Here is an 18,585-nt window from a genome sequence, read left to right on the forward strand (position 1 = left end):
CTAACCTAACCTAACATCAGTAGGCAAAAGACAGACTACCAACATCCCGTCTAATCGAGTTCTTAGCCTTTGCAGCCCCTTGGGAAACTTCCTAACCTAACCTAACCTAACCTAACATCAGTAGACAAAAGACAGACTACCAAAATTCCGTCTAATCGAGCTCTTGGCGTCTGCAGCCTCTTGGGAATCTTCCTAACCTAACCTAACCTAACCTAACATCAGTAGGCAAAAGACAGACTACCAACATCCCGTCTAATCGAGTTCTTAGCGTTTGCAGCCCCTTGGGAAACTTCCTAACCTAACCTAACCTAACCTAACATCAGTAGACAAAAGACAGACTACCAAAATTCCGTCTAATCGAGCTCTTGGCGTCTGCAGCCTCTTGGGAATCTTCCTAACCTAACCTAACCTAACCTAACATCAGTAGGCAAAAGACAGACTACCAACATCCCGTTTAATCGAGTTCTTAGCGTTTGCAGCCCCTTGGGAAACTTCCTAACCTAACCTAACCTAACCTAACATCAGTAGACAAAAGACAGACTACCAAAATCCCGTCTAATCGAGTTCTTGGCGTCTGCAGCCTCTTGGGAATCTTCCTAACCTAATCTAAACTAACCTAATACCAGTAGGCAAAAGACAGACTACCAACATCCCGTCTAATCGAGTTCTTAGCGTTTGCAGCCCCTTGGGAATCTTATTTAGTTAAGATAGAAGAATACAATGATGAAGAGAGACCTTCAAACACCAATGGGAGAAAACCAGAAGCATATAGTAACTCATATAGGAAGTAGCAATGAAGAAATACTAGCAAAAACTAGAGGCAGAATGTTGAGTCAAAAGTATTTCGGGTATCCCTGAAGTATCGGATGGATTTGGAAGTACAAGACGCCCTAGAGACGTTAAAAGGAAAAATGAGAAGAAGAAGTATCAAAAATTACAATAATTTCGCGATAAAAAATATGGAAAGTCGATCGAAATTTATCCGTTATTCCCCGTACTCTCTCATCTGGATAATAACATTGCTATCGGCATGGTGGGTGTATTAATTATTATTCATAATTTTAAATTTTTTCTTTCCAGGAAGCTTCAATCGAAAGCGGCCTTCATAGCACAGGATTCGAACGAGAGTTTATTAGAAATTCCACTCCAGGAGCTGCAGCGTCGGCATTCGGAGGCCAGGTTGGGATCCGGGAGCGGAGGCGGAGGCGCTGGGGGTCTCAGTGTCGGGGGTTTGGGAAGTGGATTGGCGCCCCCTCGGAGTCCGGAGCTGCGGAGGCATTCCGACGTGTCTCCGGCTTCGCTGAAGGAGCTTGAAAAAGTAGGTGACACGTTTTTTTCATCATATTTTCTTTTACTCTATAGTTAAGAGGCTTATTATGTTTCTCGAGAAGGTCGAAAAGTGACTGAAATGGGCTATTATTCTATTTTCTTTGGTCTAGTCGTGGTAGTTTTTTTTTATTAAATGTATTCTCTTCCCCAGGGATTGTTTGTGATATCAACAAAAGTTGATTTCATAAACCAACCACAGATTAGTACCTAGACGTCATATACTAATTTAAGATATGGCAACACTGACGTGAATACGTCAAATCTGTCATTGTCATCGAAAACATCGCTGCGTTCTAATCGCACACCATAGAACGTTTAATTTTGAATAGTACACCGGGCATTTGTTAAAAACGTTTTTGAACTGTCAAAATATTGATAGTTCGTCCTTATTTTGGTACTCAATGATTTATTTTTATTCCCGTAGATCAAAAACAAAAAGATTGAGAGGTTGATCACTTGTTTTAATTATAAATATTCGTTTCCATTGATCTATATCAAAACTTGAGTAGCAACCCTCGTATATATTTTAATTCTAGTTAAAATCGAAAAAACAAGTGATTCAAAGAAAAAATCGACGCGAGTTTTCGCAATTAGGAGAGTGTAAACCTGCAAAATAACGTTTTTCCCTCCAAATGAACAAATCGCGTGTTAACTAACACGTTAGTTGGCTAATATTGGAAAATGACAAGCTAATGAAACAGTATCCAATATGTTGCATCAACTCCGATAACTTCCTAATATTTCACCGTCTCCTTTAATATCCTTCGCGTTTCTATTTAAATTAACACGAAAACTTTTACGCTATTCGGAATAACATCGAAGTAAATGATTTTAATTATAGAATGTGGGAATGTGGCGACGATATTCAAAGCAGTTTAATGATGCGTGAAATTCTAATACAATGATTGGTAATCATCGAGTTCCTCGCGTACGTAGTTTCAAAAATAAATGAAATAATTGTAATTACCGATCGAAATGATCGAAATTATACACTGAAATGTGGAATAGCTAAATCAAAAAATGTCTAGTACCGAACGGGCGAAGAAGATTTCTTTGTTTGCTGTAGAGCGGAAACTAACAACCGTCGACATTATTTGATAGTCATTTTTTACCAAATGTCAAAGCAACAATCAATAGTTTTTCAAAAAAAAAACGAAATATCGGTTTCAAAATAACGGCCAACAATGTTAAGAAATCATTGTTTTTATTGAAATTTGGTACGTGGGAAAGTTCGAGGTCGCTGATTACGAATATGTTAACGGTTTTTTAAGAAACAAAATGGCGGAATCAAAATGGCGGCCAAGAAAGTTTAAAAACTCGTTGTTTTCTAATTAAATTTGGTATACGGGTGTTTTGAGGTCGCTGGTTACGAGTGTGTCAAAAGTTTTTTGATAAACAAAATGGCGGACTCAAAATGGCGGTCAAGAAACTTTAAAAACTCGTTTCCTTATTAAATTTTGTATACAGGTGTTTTGAGGTCACTGATTACGAATCTGTCAACGGTTTTTTGAGAAACAAAATGGCGGAATCAAAATGGCGGTCAAGAAAGTTTAAAAAATCATTGTTTTCTAATTAAATTTGGGATACGGGTGTTTTGACGTCGCTGATTACGAATCTGTCAAAAGTTTTTTAAGAAACAAAATGGCGGAATCAAAATGGCGGCCAAGAAAGTTTAAAAACTCGTTGTTTTCTAATTAAATTTGGTATACGGGTGTTTTGAGGTCGCTGGTTACGAGTGTGTCAAAAGTTTTTTGATAAACAAAATGGTGGACTCAAAATGGCGGTCAAGAAACTTTAAAAACTCGTTTCCTTATTAAATTTTGTATACAGGTGTTTTGAGGTCACTGATTACGAATCTGTCAACGGTTTTTTGAGAAACAAAATGGCGGAATCAAAATGGCGGTCAAGAAAGTTTAAAAAATCATTGTTTTCTAATTAAATTTGGGATACGGGTGTTTTGACGTCGCTGATTACGAATCTGTCAAAAGTTTTTTAAGAAACAAAATGGCGGAATCAAAATGGCGGCCAAGAAAGTTTAAAAACTCGTTGTTTTCTAATTAAATTTGGTATACGGGTGTTTTGAGGTCGCTGGTTACGAGTGTGTCAAAAGTTTTTTGATAAACAAAATGGTGGACTCAAAATGGCGGTCAAGAAACTTTAAAAACTCGTTTCCTTATTAAATTTTGTATACAGGTGTTTTGAGGTCACTGATTACGAATCTGTCAACGGTTTTTTGAGAAACAAAATGGCGGAATCAAAATGGCGGTCAAGAAAGTTTAAAAAATCATTGTTTTCTAATTAAATTTGGGATACGGGTGTTTTGACGTCGCTGATTACGAATCTGTCAAAAGTTTTTTAAGAACAAAATGGCGGAATCAAAATGGCGGCCAAGAAAGTTTAAAAACTCGTTGTTTTCTAATTAAATTTGGTATACGGGTGTTTTGAGGTCGCTGGTTACGAGTGTGTCAAAAGTTTTTTGATAAACAAAATGGTGGACTCAAAATGGCGGTCAAGAAACTTTAAAAACTCGTTTCCTTATTAAATTTTGTATACAGGTGTTTTGAGGTCACTGATTACGAATCTGTCAACGGTTTTTTGAGAAACAAAATGGCGGAATCAAAATGGCGGCCAAGAAAGTTTAAAAACTCGTTGTTTTCTAATTAAATTTGGTATACGGGTGTTTTGAGGTCGCTGGTTACGAGTGTGTCAAAAGTTTTTTGATAAACAAAATGGTGGACTCAAAATGGCGGTCAAGAAACTTTAAAAACTCGTTTCCTTATTAAATTTTGTATACAGGTGTTTTGAGGTCACTGATTACGAATCTGTCAACGGTTTTTTGAGAAACAAAATGGCGGAATCAGAATGGCGGTCAAGAAAGTTTAAAAAATCATTGTTTTCTAATTAAATTTGGGATACGGGTGTTTTGAGGTCGCTGATTACGAATCTGTCAAAAGTTTTTTAAGAAACAAAATGGCGGAATCAAAATGGCGGCCAAGAAAGTTTAAAAACTCGTTGTTTTCTAATTAAATTTGGTATACGGGTGTTTTGAGGTCGCTGGTTACGAGTGTGTCAAAAGTTTTTTGATAAACAAAATGGTGGACTCAAAATGGCGGTCAAGAAACTTTAAAAACTCGTTTCCTTATTAAATTTTGTATACAGGTGTTTTGAGGTCACTGATTACGAATCTGTCAACGGTTTTTTGAGAAACAAAATGGCGGAATCAAAATGGCGGTCAAGAAAGTTTAAAAAATCATTGTTTTCTAATTAAATTTGGGATACGGGTGTTTTGACGTCGCTGATTACGAATCTGTCAAAAGTTTTTTAAGAAACAAAATGGCGGAATCAAAATGGCGGCCAAGAAAGTTTAAAAACTCGTTGTTTTCTAATTAAATTTGGTATACGGGTGTTTTGAGGTCGCTGGTTACGAGTGTGTCAAAAGTTTTTTGATAAACAAAATGGTGGACTCAAAATGGCGGTCAAGAAACTTTAAAAACTCGTTTCCTTATTAAATTTTGTATACAGGTGTTTTGAGGTCACTGATTACGAATCTGTCAACGGTTTTTTGAGAAACAAAATGGCGGAATCAAAATGGCGGTCAAGAAAGTTTAAAAAATCATTGTTTTCTAATTAAATTTGGGATACGGGTGTTTTGACGTCGCTGATTACGAATCTGTCAAAAGTTTTTTAAGAAACAAAATGGCGGAATCAAAATGGCGGCCAAGAAAGTTTAAAAACTCGTTGTTTTCTAATTAAATTTGGTATACGGGTGTTTTGAGGTCGCTGGTTACGAGTGTGTCAAAAGTTTTTTGATAAACAAAATGGTGGACTCAAAATGGCGGTCAAGAAACTTTAAAAACTCGTTTCCTTATTAAATTTTGTATACAGGTGTTTTGAGGTCACTGATTACGAATCTGTCAACGGTTTTTTGAGAAACAAAATGGCGGAATCAAAATGGCGATCAAGAAAGTTTAAAAAATCATTGTTTTCTAATTAAATTTGGTATACGGGTGTTTTGACGTCGCTGATTACGAATCTGTCAAAAGTTTTTTGATAAACAAAATGGCGTAGTCAAAATGGCGGTCAAGAAACTTTAAAAACTCGTTTCCTTATTAAATTTTGTATACAGGTGTTTTGAGGTCACTGATTACGAATCTGTCAACGGTTTTTTGAGAAACAAAATGGCGGAATCAAAATGGCGGTCAAGAAAGTTTAAAAAATCATTGTTTTCTAATTAAATTTGGTATACGGGTGTTTTGACGTCGCTGATTACGAATCTGTCAACGGTTTTTTGATAAACAAAATGGCGTAGTCAAAATGGCGGTCAAGAAACTTTAAAAACTCGTTGTTTTCTAATTAAATTTGGTATATGGGTGTTTTGAGGTCACTGATTACGAATCTGTCAACAGTTTTTTAAGAAAAAAAATGTCTGATTCAAAATGGCGGTCAGGAATGCTGAGAAAATCTCGATTTTCCAATGAAATTTGGTATACGACCCTTTTCGAGGTCGCTCGTTACAAATCTTTCGATACATTTTCAAAAATGAGAAGGGCGGCTAACAATGTTGAAAAATCATCATTTTCTATTAAAATTTGGTATGTGGTGGATTTTAAGGTTACTGATTACGAATAATTTTAATCGGAATCGCTGCAATCTTCGCTATCGCTCGTAATACGCGCAAATTGAGGCGAATTTTTGACTTGTCGCACAAAAAGTAGTGCAAAATCCAAATTCGCCAGTATTCGCATCTAATTTTTACAAAAAATTTAAAAAATTAGCTCGAGGAAGCTAACAAAAGAAACAAATTAACGACCGAGGTGAAGGCCCGCGCCCCTACAACTATCCCATGACTTAAAAGTCCCTAAATAGAAATTTTTTAATCACTTTTTCGCCGTGCGAGCAACTTGAATAATTTTTCTCGTTACATCGAATCCAAACATTAATTGAAATCATTTTAATTCACACTACGAATAATATTTCAGTTGAAAGGTACCGGTGCCAAAACCCCCGATCCTGATTGGACACGCAACCGAACGGGACGCAGCGCAGCGTGTAGTCGACAAAACAGTCCCCCGAGGGAAATCCCGGCTGTAGCACCAGTTGCTCCACGGTCCAGAAGGGCCTCGAGGGTAGCCAGACAGCACAGCTACGACGAAGAGGTTAGTGATCATATCGAATGTTCGATGACAATAAAATCAATTTTTCAAAAAAAAAAAACTGTAATACCAGAGCTATAACGTGTTGAATTTTTGACCCGAATAAAATTTATGATAAGAGGAAATTGCAAACAGCACGTGTTCAGCAAGGGCCCATTTTTATGGTCAACATTTTCCGTACGACGCGACGCTCATAAAAACAGCCAGGAAAATTCCATAAGAGTGTTGAAAATCGACGATCATGGGATGTATATAAGACTAAACACGAAATATACAGTGTGATTCGATATGAAACTTCTCAGTTTTGAATAAAAACGCGTATGAGTCGTTTCATCGACATTTTTCGTTAATAGTGTTTTTATTTTTGTTCCAGTACGTAAATTTCGATGTTTTTCGTCGATATTTTCTACTAGTACACTTTTAAAAATAAATTAATTGAAGTGAAGTGCACTATTTTTTATTTGGTCAATTGTCCACAAACTAGCTTTATTTTGAATCACGAGACACGTGTCTGTAATTTGTACAGAATTCAATATTATATATAGGATGTCTCAATTTACAGATCATCTTTGATTTTGTTGAATGGCGACGTTGTCATTAGAAAGAAATCCAAATAATACAAAAAGTATTCATAAATCTAAGGTTGCTATTCAAATCTTGAAATATGGCAACACCGACGTGATTACGTCAAATCTGACAGTGACAACATTAAGTTTGACATTTTTAATGATGACTTCAATCGTGGTTTCACTTCGTTACAGGATTAAAATCGTGGAGGTCGTCCAAAATCGGTTGTTTTGTCAAAAAACTGAGTAAACTGATTTGGCAGGATCGTCATGTGACAAACCGCGAGATTGATTGCGTTGATTGAAAGTACGATTCTAGGTTTGTCCATAAAAACCAATCGCAGAAGACAAATCATTCCTCAATTCAAACAAAAACGTTCAAAACATCGAATTGATCGGTCATCCACCGTACAGTCCTTGTTTGGTACCCAATGACTTCTTCTGATTATCGTAAATCGGGAAAAAAATTGCGAGGTTAAGGTTTTGGTGGTGCCTCAATCGGAATGGAAAAGATGCTTCGACAATTGGTTCAAAAGCATGTGTAAAAGTGAGCAGAGTTGATGTCGCGACATTTTTCAGGTGAAAAACACTCCAGGCGGTCCAACTGACAACGGGCTCGGATTACCGGCGCCCATGCCCAGAAGGGCATCGGCCTACGACGTATTCTCAGTGCCTGGGTTGAGTACAGTAACAACGGCACCTACAGGAGCTATGACTAGAAGAGCTTCGTTTAGAATAGCGCCCGCTCAGGAACCTGGAAGTCCTCCGAGCCCTGACGCTCCTCCCGCTTCACTAATAGCCCCAGAAGAAGACAGAAGAACTAGAAGAAGAGGATCATATCTGTAAGAAGACATCTTCTACTTTATCCGTTGGAGATTGTATATTAACTTGATCTATATTACAGTCCTGATATCCCTGGTATTCGTTCTATGGCACCAAGACCTACACCGGCGTTGGAGGATTTGGAAGCCGCTCCGAGGAGGCAACAATCCGTGGACGCAGAGGCCATTCGAATAGTTATACACGACGTGGATTCGGGAACATCGGCTGCAGCTCAGAAACGTGTCGTTTTGAGGAGAGATCCATCGGATAAGGCGCACAGAAGTAAGTTTTCAGTTTATCACTATCAATTTTTAAAAATTTATGTTGTAACGAACTCGTCCGTTGATATAGACCGTGAAGACGGTTTTTGTTTTAACGTGTTATCGAAGCAGACGCGCGTCCCAATTTTTCACGACAAACTAAAGATTTCCAAATGTCGGAGGTTCTAGAATGTGGTTTTAGTATATAAAGCGAGAGTCTAGTAACTGTAAGTGAGATATAGAGCAAAAGCGGCCTCCACCACACTCTTTTGAGAAAATTCTTCATCATTTTGTCTTTGGAAGTTGCAAATTTTCAAAAAAAAACTGTCATTTGTCTTCTGCTTTTTTCAAAAAGGAAGAATCTTTTGTTATTAAGAACTGTCTTTTTCGAAAAAAATTCGTAAAATTTTCTTTGGAAAATGTCTTTTTCAAAATGGAATTGTCTTTTGTTGTTAAGAACTGTCTTTTTCGAAAAAAATTCTTAAAATTTTCTTTGGAAAATGTCTTTTTCAAAAATGAAGCGTCATTTATTGTTGGAGACTGTCTTTTTCAAAAAGGAACCGTCTTTTGTCGTTAGAGACTGCTTTTTTCGAAAATGAAGCGTCTTTTGATGTTGGAGACTGTCTTCTTCGAAAACATTTCGAAAATTATCTTCGAAAACTGTTTTTTTTTCAAAAAGGAACTGTCTTTTGTTGTTGGGGACTGTCTTTTTCGAAAAGGAACCGTCTCTTGATGTTGGAGACTGTCTTCTTCGAAAACATTTCGAAAATTTTCTTTGGAAACTGTCTTTTTCGAAAATGAACCGTCTTTTGTCGTTAGAGACTGCTTTTTTCGAAAATGAAGCGTCTTTTGATGTTGGAGACTGTCTTCTTCGAAAACATTTCGAAAATTATCTTCGAAAACTGTTTTTTTTTCAAAAAGGAACTGTCTTTTGTTGTTGGGGACTGTCTTTTTCGAAAAGGAACCGTCTCTTGATGTTGGAGACTGTCTTCTTCGAAAACATTTCGAAAATTTTCTTTGGAAACTGTCTTTTTCGAAAATGAAGCGTCATTTGTTGTTGGAGACTGTCTTTTTCAAAAAGGAACCGTCTTTTGTCGTTAGAGACTGCTTTTTTCGAAAATGAAGCGTCTTTTGATGTTGGAGACTGTCTTCTTCGAAAACATTTCGAAAATTATCTTCGAAAACTGTTTTTTTTTCAAAAAGGAACTGTCTTTTGTTGTTGGGGACTGTCTTTTTCGAAAAGGAACCGTCTTTTGTCGTTAGAGACTGCTTTTTTCGAAAATGAAGCGTCTTTTGATGTTGGAGACTGTCTTCTTCGAAAACATTTCGAAAATTATCTTCGAAAACTGTTTTTTTTTCAAAAAGGAACTGTCTTTTGTTGTTGGGGACTGTCTTTTTCGAAAAGGAACCGTCTCTTGATGTTGGAGACTGTCTTCTTCGAAAACATTTCGAAAATTTTCTTTGGAAACTGTCTTTTTCAAAAATGAAGCGTCATTTGTTGTTGGAGACTGTCTTTTTCAAAAAGGAACCGTCTTTTGTCGTTAGAGACTGCTTTTTTCGAAAATGAAGCGTCTTTTGATGTTGGAGACTGTCTTCTTCGAAAACATTTCGAAAATTATCTTCGAAAACTGTTTTTTTTTCAAAAAGGAACTGTCTTTTGTTGTTGGGGACTGTCTTTTTCGAAAAGGAACCGTCTCTTGATGTTGGAGACTGTCTTCTTCGAAAACATTTCGAAAATTTTCTTTGGAAACTGTCTTTTTCGAAAATGAACCGTCTTTTGTCGTTAGAGACTGCTTTTTTCGAAAATGAAGCGTCTTTTGATGTTGGAGACTGTCTTCTTCGAAAACATTTCGAAAATTATCTTCGAAAACTGTTTTTTTTTTCAAAAAGGAACTGTCTTTTGTTGTTGGGGACTGTCTTTTTCGAAAAGGAACCGTCTCTTGATGTTGGAGACTGTCTTCTTCGAAAACATTTCGAAAATTTTCTTTGGAAACTGTCTTTTTCAAAAATGAAGCGTCATTTGTTGTTGGAGACTGTCTTTTTCAAAAAGGAACCGTCTTTTGTCGTTAGAGACTGCTTTTTTCGAAAATGAAGCGTCTTTTGATGTTGGAGACTGTCTTCTTCGAAAACATTTCGAAAATTATCTTCGAAAACTGTTTTTTTTTCAAAAAGGAACTGTCTTTTGTTGTTGGGGACTGTCTTTTTCGAAAAGGAACCGTCTTTTGTCGTTAGAGACTGCTTTTTTCGAAAATGAAGCGTCTTTTGATGTTGGAGACTGTCTTCTTCGAAAACATTTCGAAAATTATCTTCGAAAACTGTTTTTTTTTCAAAAAGGAACTGTCTTTTGTTGTTGGGGACTGTCTTTTTCGAAAAGGAACCGTCTCTTGATGTTGGAGACTGTCTTCTTCGAAAACATTTCGAAAATTTTCTTTGGAAACTGTCTTTTTCAAAAATGAAGCGTCATTTGTTGTTGGAGACTGTCTTTTTCAAAAAGGAACCGTCTTTTGTCGTTAGAGACTGCTTTTTTCGAAAATGAAGCGTCTTTTGATGTTGGAGACTGTCTTCTTCGAAAACATTTCGAAAATTATCTTCGAAAACTGTTTTTTTTTCAAAAAGGAACTGTCTTTTGTTGTTGGGGACTGTCTTTTTCGAAAAGGAACCGTCTCTTGATGTTGGAGACTGTCTTCTTCGAAAACATTTCGAAAATTTTCTTTGGAAACTGTCTTTTTCGAAAATGAACCGTCTTTTGTCGTTAGAGACTGCTTTTTTCGAAAATGAAGCGTCTTTTGATGTTGGAGACTGTCTTCTTCGAAAACATTTCGAAAATTATCTTCGAAAACTGTTTTTTTTTTCAAAAAGGAACTGTCTTTTGTTGTTGGGGACTGTCTTTTTCGAAAAGGAACCGTCTCTTGATGTTGGAGACTGTCTTCTTCGAAAACATTTCGAAAATTTTCTTTGGAAACTGTCTTTTTCGAAAATGAACCGTCTTTTGTCGTTAGAGACTGCTTTTTTCGAAAATGAAGCGTCTTTTGATGTTGGAGACTGTCTTCTTCGAAAACATTTCGAAAATTATCTTCGAAAACTGTTTTTTTTTTTCAAAAAGGAACTGTCTTTTGTTGTTGGGGACTGTCTTTTTCGAAAAGGAACCGTCTCTTGATGTTGGAGACTGTCTTCTTCGAAAACATTTCGAAAATTTTCTTTGGAAACTGTCTTTTTCAAAAATGAAGCGTCATTTGTTGTTGGAGACTGTCTTTTTCAAAAAGGAACCGTCTTTTGTCGTTAGAGACTGCTTTTTTCGAAAATGAAGCGTCTTTTGATGTTGGAGACTGTCTTCTTCGAAAACATTTCGAAAATTATCTTCGAAAACTGTTTTTTTTTCAAAAAGGAACTGTCTTTTGTTGTTGGGGACTGTCTTTTTCGAAAAGGAACCGTCTCTTGATGTTGGAGACTGTCTTCTTCGAAAACATTTCGAAAATTTTCTTTGGAAACTGTCTTTTTCGAAAATGAACCGTCTTTTGTCGTTAGAGACTGCTTTTTTCGAAAATGAAGCGTCTTTTGATGTTGGAGACTGTCTTCTTCGAAAACATTTCGAAAATTATCTTCGAAAACTGTTTTTTTTTCAAAAAGGAACTGTCTTTTGTTGTTGGGGACTGTCTTTTTCGAAAAGGAACCGTCTCTTGATGTTGGAGACTGTCTTCTTCGAAAACATTTCGAAAATTTTCTTTGGAAACTGTCTTTTTCAAAAATGAAGCGTCATTTGTTGTTGGAGACTGTCTTTTTCAAAAAGGAACCGTCTTTTGTCGTTAGAGACTGCTTTTTTCGAAAATGAAGCGTCTTTTGATGTTGGAGACTGTCTTCTTCGAAAATATTTCGAAAATTATCTTCGAAAACTGTTTTTTTTTCAAAAAGGAACTGTCTTTTGTTGTTGGGGACTGTCTTTTTCGAAAAGGAACCGTCTCTTGATGTTGGAGACTGTCTTCTTCGAAAACATTTCGAAAATTTTCTTTGGAAACTGTCTTTTTCGAAAATGAACCGTCTTTTGTCGTTAGAGACTGCTTTTTTCGAAAATGAAGCTTCTTTTGATGTTGGAGACTGTCTTCTTCGAAAACATTTCGAAAATTATCTTCGAAAACTGTTTTTTTTTTCAAAAAGGAACTGTCTTTTGTTGTTGGGGACTGTCTTTTTCGAAAAGGAACCGTCTCTTGATGTTGGAGACTGTCTTCTTCGAAAACATTTCGAAAATTTTCTTTGGAAACTGTCTTTTTCAAAAATGAAGCGTCATTTGTTGTTGGAGACTGTCTTTTTCAAAAAGGAACCGTCTTTTGTCGTTAGAGACTGCTTTTTTCGAAAATGAAGCGTCTTTTGATGTTGGAGACTGTCTTCTTCGAAAACATTTCGAAAATTATCTTCGAAAACTGTTTTTTTTTCAAAAAGGAACTGTCTTTTGTTGTTGGGGACTGTCTTTTTCGAAAACATTTCGAAAATTTTCTTTGGAAACTGTCTTTTTCGAAAATGAACCGTCTTTTGTCGTTAGAGACTGCTTTTTTCGAAAATGAAGCGTCTTTTGATGTTGGAGACTGTCTTCTTCGAAAACATTTCGAAAATTATCTTCGAAAACTGTTTTTTTTTCAAAAAGGAACTGTCTTTTGTTGTTGGGGACTGTCTTTTTCGAAAAGGAACCGTCTTTTGTCGTTAGAGACTGCTTTTTTCGAAAATGAAGCGTCTTTTGATGTTGGAGACTGTCTTCTTCGAAAACATTTCGAAAATTATCTTCGAAAACTGTTTTTTTTTCAAAAAGGAACTGTCTTTTGTTGTTGGGGACTGTCTTTTTCGAAAAGGAACCGTCTCTTGATGTTGGAGACTGTCTTCTTCGAAAACATTTCGAAAATTTTCTTTGGAAACTGTCTTTTTCGAAAATGAACCGTCTTTTGTCGTTAGAGACTGCTTTTTTCGAAAATGAAGCGTCTTTTGATGTTGGAGACTGTCTTCTTCGAAAACATTTCGAAAATTATCTTCGAAAACTGTTTTTTTTTCAAAAAGGAACTGTCTTTTGTTGTTGGGGACTGTCTTTTTCGAAAAGGAACCGTCTCTTGATGTTGGAGACTGTCTTCTTCGAAAACATTTCGAAAATTTTCTTTGGAAACTGTCTTTTTCGAAAATGAACCGTCTTTTGTCGTTAGAGACTGCTTTTTTCGAAAATGAAGCGTCTTTTGATGTTGGAGACTGTCTTCTTCGAAAACATTTCGAAAATTATCTTCGAAAACTGTTTTTTTTTCAAAAAGGAACTGTCTTTTGTTGTTGGGGACTGTCTTTTTCGAAAAGGAACCGTCTCTTGATGTTGGAGACTGTCTTCTTCGAAAACATTTCGAAAATTTTCTTTGGAAACTGTCTTTTTCGAAAATGAACCGTCTTTTGTCGTTAGAGACTGCTTTTTTCGAAAATGAAGCGTCTTTTGATGTTGGAGACTGTCTTCTTCGAAAACATTTCGAAAATTATCTTCGAAAACTGTTTTTTTTTTCAAAAAGGAACTGTCTTTTGTTGTTGGGGACTGTCTTTTTCGAAAAGGAACCGTCTCTTGATGTTGGAGACTGTCTTCTTCGAAAACATTTCGAAAATTTTCTTTGGAAACTGTCTTTTTCAAAAATGAAGCGTCATTTGTTGTTGGAGACTGTCTTTTTCAAAAAGGAACCGTCTTTTGTCGTTAGAGACTGCTTTTTTCGAAAATGAAGCGTCTTTTGATGTTGGAGACTGTCTTCTTCGAAAACATTTCGAAAATTATCTTCGAAAACTGTTTTTTTTTCAAAAAGGAACTGTCTTTTGTTGTTGGGGACTGTCTTTTTCGAAAAGGAACCGTCTCTTGATGTTGGAGACTGTCTTCTTCGAAAACATTTCGAAAATTATCTTCGAAAACTGTTTTTTTTTCAAAAAGGAACTGTCTTTTGTTGTTGGGGACTGTCTTTTTCGAAAAGGAACCGTCTCTTGATGTTGGAGACTGTCTTCTTCGAAAACATTTCGAAAATTTTCTTTGGAAACTGTCTTTTTCGAAAATGAACCGTCTTTTGTCGTTAGAGACTGCTTTTTTCGAAAATGAAGCGTCTTTTGATGTTGGAGACTGTCTTCTTCGAAAACATTTCGAAAATTATCTTCGAAAACTGTTTTTTTTTCAAAAAGGAACTGTCTTTTGTTGTTGGGGACTGTCTTTTTCGAAAAGGAACCGTCTCTTGATGTTGGAGACTGTCTTCTTCGAAAACATTTCGAAAATTTTCTTTGGAAACTGTCTTTTTCAAAAATGAAGCGTCATTTGTTGTTGGAGACTGTCTTTTTCAAAAAGGAACCGTCTTTTGTCGTTAGAGACTGCTTTTTTCGAAAATGAAGCGTCTTTTGATGTTGGAGACTGTCTTCTTCGAAAATATTTCGAAAATTATCTTCGAAAACTGTTTTTTTTTCAAAAAGGAACTGTCTTTTGTTGTTGGGGACTGTCTTTTTCGAAAAGGAACCGTCTCTTGATGTTGGAGACTGTCTTCTTCGAAAACATTTCGAAAATTTTCTTTGGAAACTGTCTTTTTCGAAAATGAACCGTCTTTTGTCGTTAGAGACTGCTTTTTTCGAAAATGAAGCGTCTTTTGATGTTGGAGACTGTCTTCTTCGAAAACATTTCGAAAATTATCTTCGAAAACTGTTTTTTTTTTCAAAAAGGAACTGTCTTTTGTTGTTGGGGACTGTCTTTTTCGAAAAGGAACCGTCTCTTGATGTTGGAGACTGTCTTCTTCGAAAACATTTCGAAAATTTTCTTTGGAAACTGTCTTTTTCAAAAATGAAGCGTCATTTGTTGTTGGAGACTGTCTTTTTCAAAAAGGAACCGTCTTTTGTCGTTAGAGACTGCTTTTTTCGAAAATGAAGCGTCTTTTGATGTTGGAGACTGTCTTCTTCGAAAACATTTCGAAAATTATCTTCGAAAACTGTTTTTTTTTCAAAAAGGAACTGTCTTTTGTTGTTGGGGACTGTCTTTTTCGAAAAGGAACCGTCTCTTGATGTTGGAGACTGTCTTCTTCGAAAACATTTCGAAAATTTTCTTTGGAAACTGTCTTTTTCGAAAATGAACCGTCTTTTGTCGTTAGAGACTGCTTTTTTCGAAAATGAAGCGTCTTTTGATGTTGGAGACTGTCTTCTTCGAAAACATTTCGAAAATTATCTTCGAAAACTGTTTTTTTTTTCAAAAAGGAACTGTCTTTTGTTGTTGGGGACTGTCTTTTTCGAAAAGGAACCATCTCTTGATGTTGGAGACTGTCTTCTTCGAAAACATTTCGAAAATTTTCTTTGGAAACTGTCTTTTTCAAAAATGAAGCGTCATTTGTTGTTGGAGACTGTCTTTTTCAAAAAGGAACCGTCTTTTGTCGTTAGAGACTGCTTTTTTCGAAAATGAAGCGTCTTTTGATGTTGGAGACTGTCTTCTTCGAAAACATTTCGAAAATTATCTTCGAAAACTGTTTTTTTTTCAAAAAGGAACTGTCTTTTGTTGTTGGGGACTGTCTTTTTCGAAAAGGAACCGTCTCTTGATGTTGGAGACTGTCTTCTTCGAAAACATTTCGAAAATTTTCTTTGGAAACTGTCTTTTTCGAAAATGAACCGTCTTTTGTCGTTAGAGACTGCTTTTTTCGAAAATGAAGCGTCTTTTGATGTTGGAGACTGTCTTCTTCGAAAACATTTCGAAAATTATCTTCGAAAACTGTTTTTTTTTCAAAAAGGAACTGTCTTTTGTTGTTGGGGACTGTCTTTTTCGAAAAGGAACCGTCTCTTGATGTTGGAGACTGTCTTCTTCGAAAACATTTCGAAAATTTTCTTTGGAAACTGTCTTTTTCAAAAATGAAGCGTCATTTGTTGTTGGAGACTGTCTTTTTCAAAAAGGAACCGTCTTTTGTCGTTAGAGACTGCTTTTTTCGAAAATGAAGCGTCTTTTGATGTTGGAGACTGTCTTCTTCGAAAACATTTCGAAAATTATCTTCGAAAACTGTTTTTTTTTTCAAAAAGGAACTGTCTTTTGTTGTTGGGGACTGTCTTTTTCGAAAAGGAACCGTCTCTTGATGTTGGAGACTGTCTTCTTCGAAAACATTTCGAAAATTTTCTTTGGAAACTGTCTTTTTCAAAAATGAAGCGTCATTTGTTGTTGGAGACTGTCTTTTTCAAAAAGGAACCGTCTTTTGTCGTTAGAGACTGCTTTTTTCGAAAATGAAGCGTCTTTTGATGTTGGAGACTGTCTTCTTCGAAAACATTTCGAAAATTATCTTCGAAAACTGTTTTTTTTTCAAAAAGGAACTGTCTTTTGTTGTTGGGGACTGTCTTTTTCGAAAAGGAACCGTCTCTTGTTGTTGGAGACTGTCTTCTTCGAAAACATTTCGAAAATTTTCTTTGGAAACTGTCTTTTTCAAAAATGAAGCGTCATTTGTTGTTGGAGACTGTCTTTTTCAAAAAGGAACCGTCTTTTGTCGTTAGAGACTGCTTTTTTCGAAAATGAAGCGTCTTTTGATGTTGGAGACTGTCTTCTTCGAAAACATTTCGAAAATTATCTTCGAAAACTGTTTTTTTTTCAAAAAGGAACTGTCTTTTGTTGTTGGGGACTGTCTTTTTCGAAAAGGAACCGTCTCTTGATGTTGGAGACTGTCTTCTTCGAAAACATTTCGAAAATTTTCTTTGGAAACTGTCTTTTTCGAAAATGAACCGTCTTTTGTCGTTAGAGACTGCTTTTTTCGAAAATGAAGCGTCTTTTGATGTTGGAGACTGTCTTCTTCGAAAACATTTCGAAAATTATCTTCGAAAACTGTTTTTTTTTCAAAAAGGAACTGTCTTTTGTTGTTGGGGACTGTCTTTTTCGAAAAGGAACCGTCTCTTGATGTTGGAGACTGTCTTCTTCGAAAACATTTCGAAAATTTTCTTTGGAAACTGTCTTTTTCGAAAATGAACCGTCTTTTGTCGTTAGAGACTGCTTTTTTCGAAAATGAAGCGTCTTTTGATGTTGGAGACTGTCTTCTTCGAAAACATTTCGAAAATTATCTTCGAAAACTGTTTTTTTTTCAAAAAGGAACTGTCTTTTGTTGTTGGGGACTGTCTTTTTCGAAAAGGAACCGTCTCTTGATGTTGGAGACTGTCTTCTTCGAAAACATTTCGAAAATTTTCTTTGGAAACTGTCTTTTTCAAAAATGAAGCGTCATTTGTTGTTGGAGACTGTCTTTTTCAAAAAGGAACCGTCTTTTGTCGTTAGAGACTGCTTTTTTCGAAAATGAAGCGTCTTTTGATGTTGGAGACTGTCTTCTTCGAAAATATTTCGAAAATTATCTTCGAAAACTGTTTTTTTTTCAAAAAGGAACTGTCTTTTGTTGTTGGGGACTGTCTTTTTCGAAAAGGAACCGTCTCTTGATGTTGGAGACTGTCTTCTTCGAAAACATTTCGAAAATTTTCTTTGGAAACTGTCTTTTTCGAAAATGAACCGTCTTTTGTCGTTAGAGACTGCTTTTTTCGAAAATGAAGCGTCTTTTGATGTTGGAGACTGTCTTCTTCGAAAACATTTCGAAAATTATCTTCGAAAACTGTTTTTTTTTCAAAAAGGAACTGTCTTTTGTTGTTGGGGACTGTCTTTTTCGAAAAGGAACCGTCTCTTGATGTTGGAGACTGTCTTCTTCGAAAACATTTCGAAAATTTTCTTTGGAAACTGTCTTTTTCAAAAATGAAGCGTCATTTGTTGTTGGAGACTGTCTTTTTCAAAAAGGAACCGTCTTTTGTCGTTAGAGACTGCTTTTTTCGAAAATGAAGCGTCTTTTGATGTTGGAGACTGTCTTCTTCGAAAACATTTCGAAAATTATCTTCGAAAACTGTTTTTTTTTCAAAAAGGAACTGTCTTTTGTTGTTGGGGACTGTCTTTTTCGAAAAGGAACCGTCTCTTGTTGTTGGAGACTGTCTTCTTCGAAAACATTTCGAAAATTTTCTTTGGAAACTGTCTTTTTCAAAAATGAAGCGTCATTTGTTGTTGGAGACTGTCTTTTTCAAAAAGGAACCGTCTTTTGTCGTTAGAGACTGCTTTTTTCGAAAATGAAGCGTCTTTTGATGTTGGAGACTGTCTTCTTCGAAAACATTTCGAAAATTATCTTCGAAAACTGTTTTTTTTTCAAAAAGGAACTGTCTTTTGTTGTTGGGGACTGTCTTTTTCGAAAAGGAACCGTCTCTTGATGTTGGAGACTGTCTTCTTCGAAAACATTTCGAAAATTTTCTTTGGAAACTGTCTTTTTCAAAAATGAAGCGTCATTTGTTGTTGGAGACTGTCTTTTTCAAAAAGGAACCGTCTTTTGTCGTTAGAGACTGCTTTTTTCGAAAATGAAGCGTCTTTTGATGTTGGAGACTGTCTTCTTCGAAAACATTTCGAAAATTATCTTCGAAAACTGTTTTTTTTTCAAAAAGGAACTGTCT

At 35.9% G+C, this 18,585-nt stretch overlaps 1 protein-coding gene across 1 annotated transcript in view; it reads left to right on the forward strand.

Moving 5' to 3' along the window:
• LOC130442943 (regulating synaptic membrane exocytosis protein 1) overlaps positions 1 to 18,585 on the forward strand; it is a 102,253-nt gene that overhangs the window by 44,264 nt on the left and 39,404 nt on the right. The window contains exons 4-7 of the mRNA XM_056777352.1: positions 1,081 to 1,318; positions 6,309 to 6,485; positions 7,628 to 7,890; positions 7,953 to 8,152. Of these exons, the coding sequence (XP_056633330.1) occupies positions 1,081 to 1,318; positions 6,309 to 6,485; positions 7,628 to 7,890; positions 7,953 to 8,152 (878 nt within the window). The remainder of the gene's footprint in view (positions 1 to 1,080; positions 1,319 to 6,308; positions 6,486 to 7,627; positions 7,891 to 7,952; positions 8,153 to 18,585) is intronic.

The sequence above is a fragment of the Diorhabda sublineata genome, chromosome 4 (assembly GCF_026230105.1).
Source record: "Diorhabda sublineata isolate icDioSubl1.1 chromosome 4, icDioSubl1.1, whole genome shotgun sequence".
Lineage (NCBI taxonomy): Eukaryota > Metazoa > Arthropoda > Insecta > Coleoptera > Chrysomelidae > Diorhabda > Diorhabda sublineata.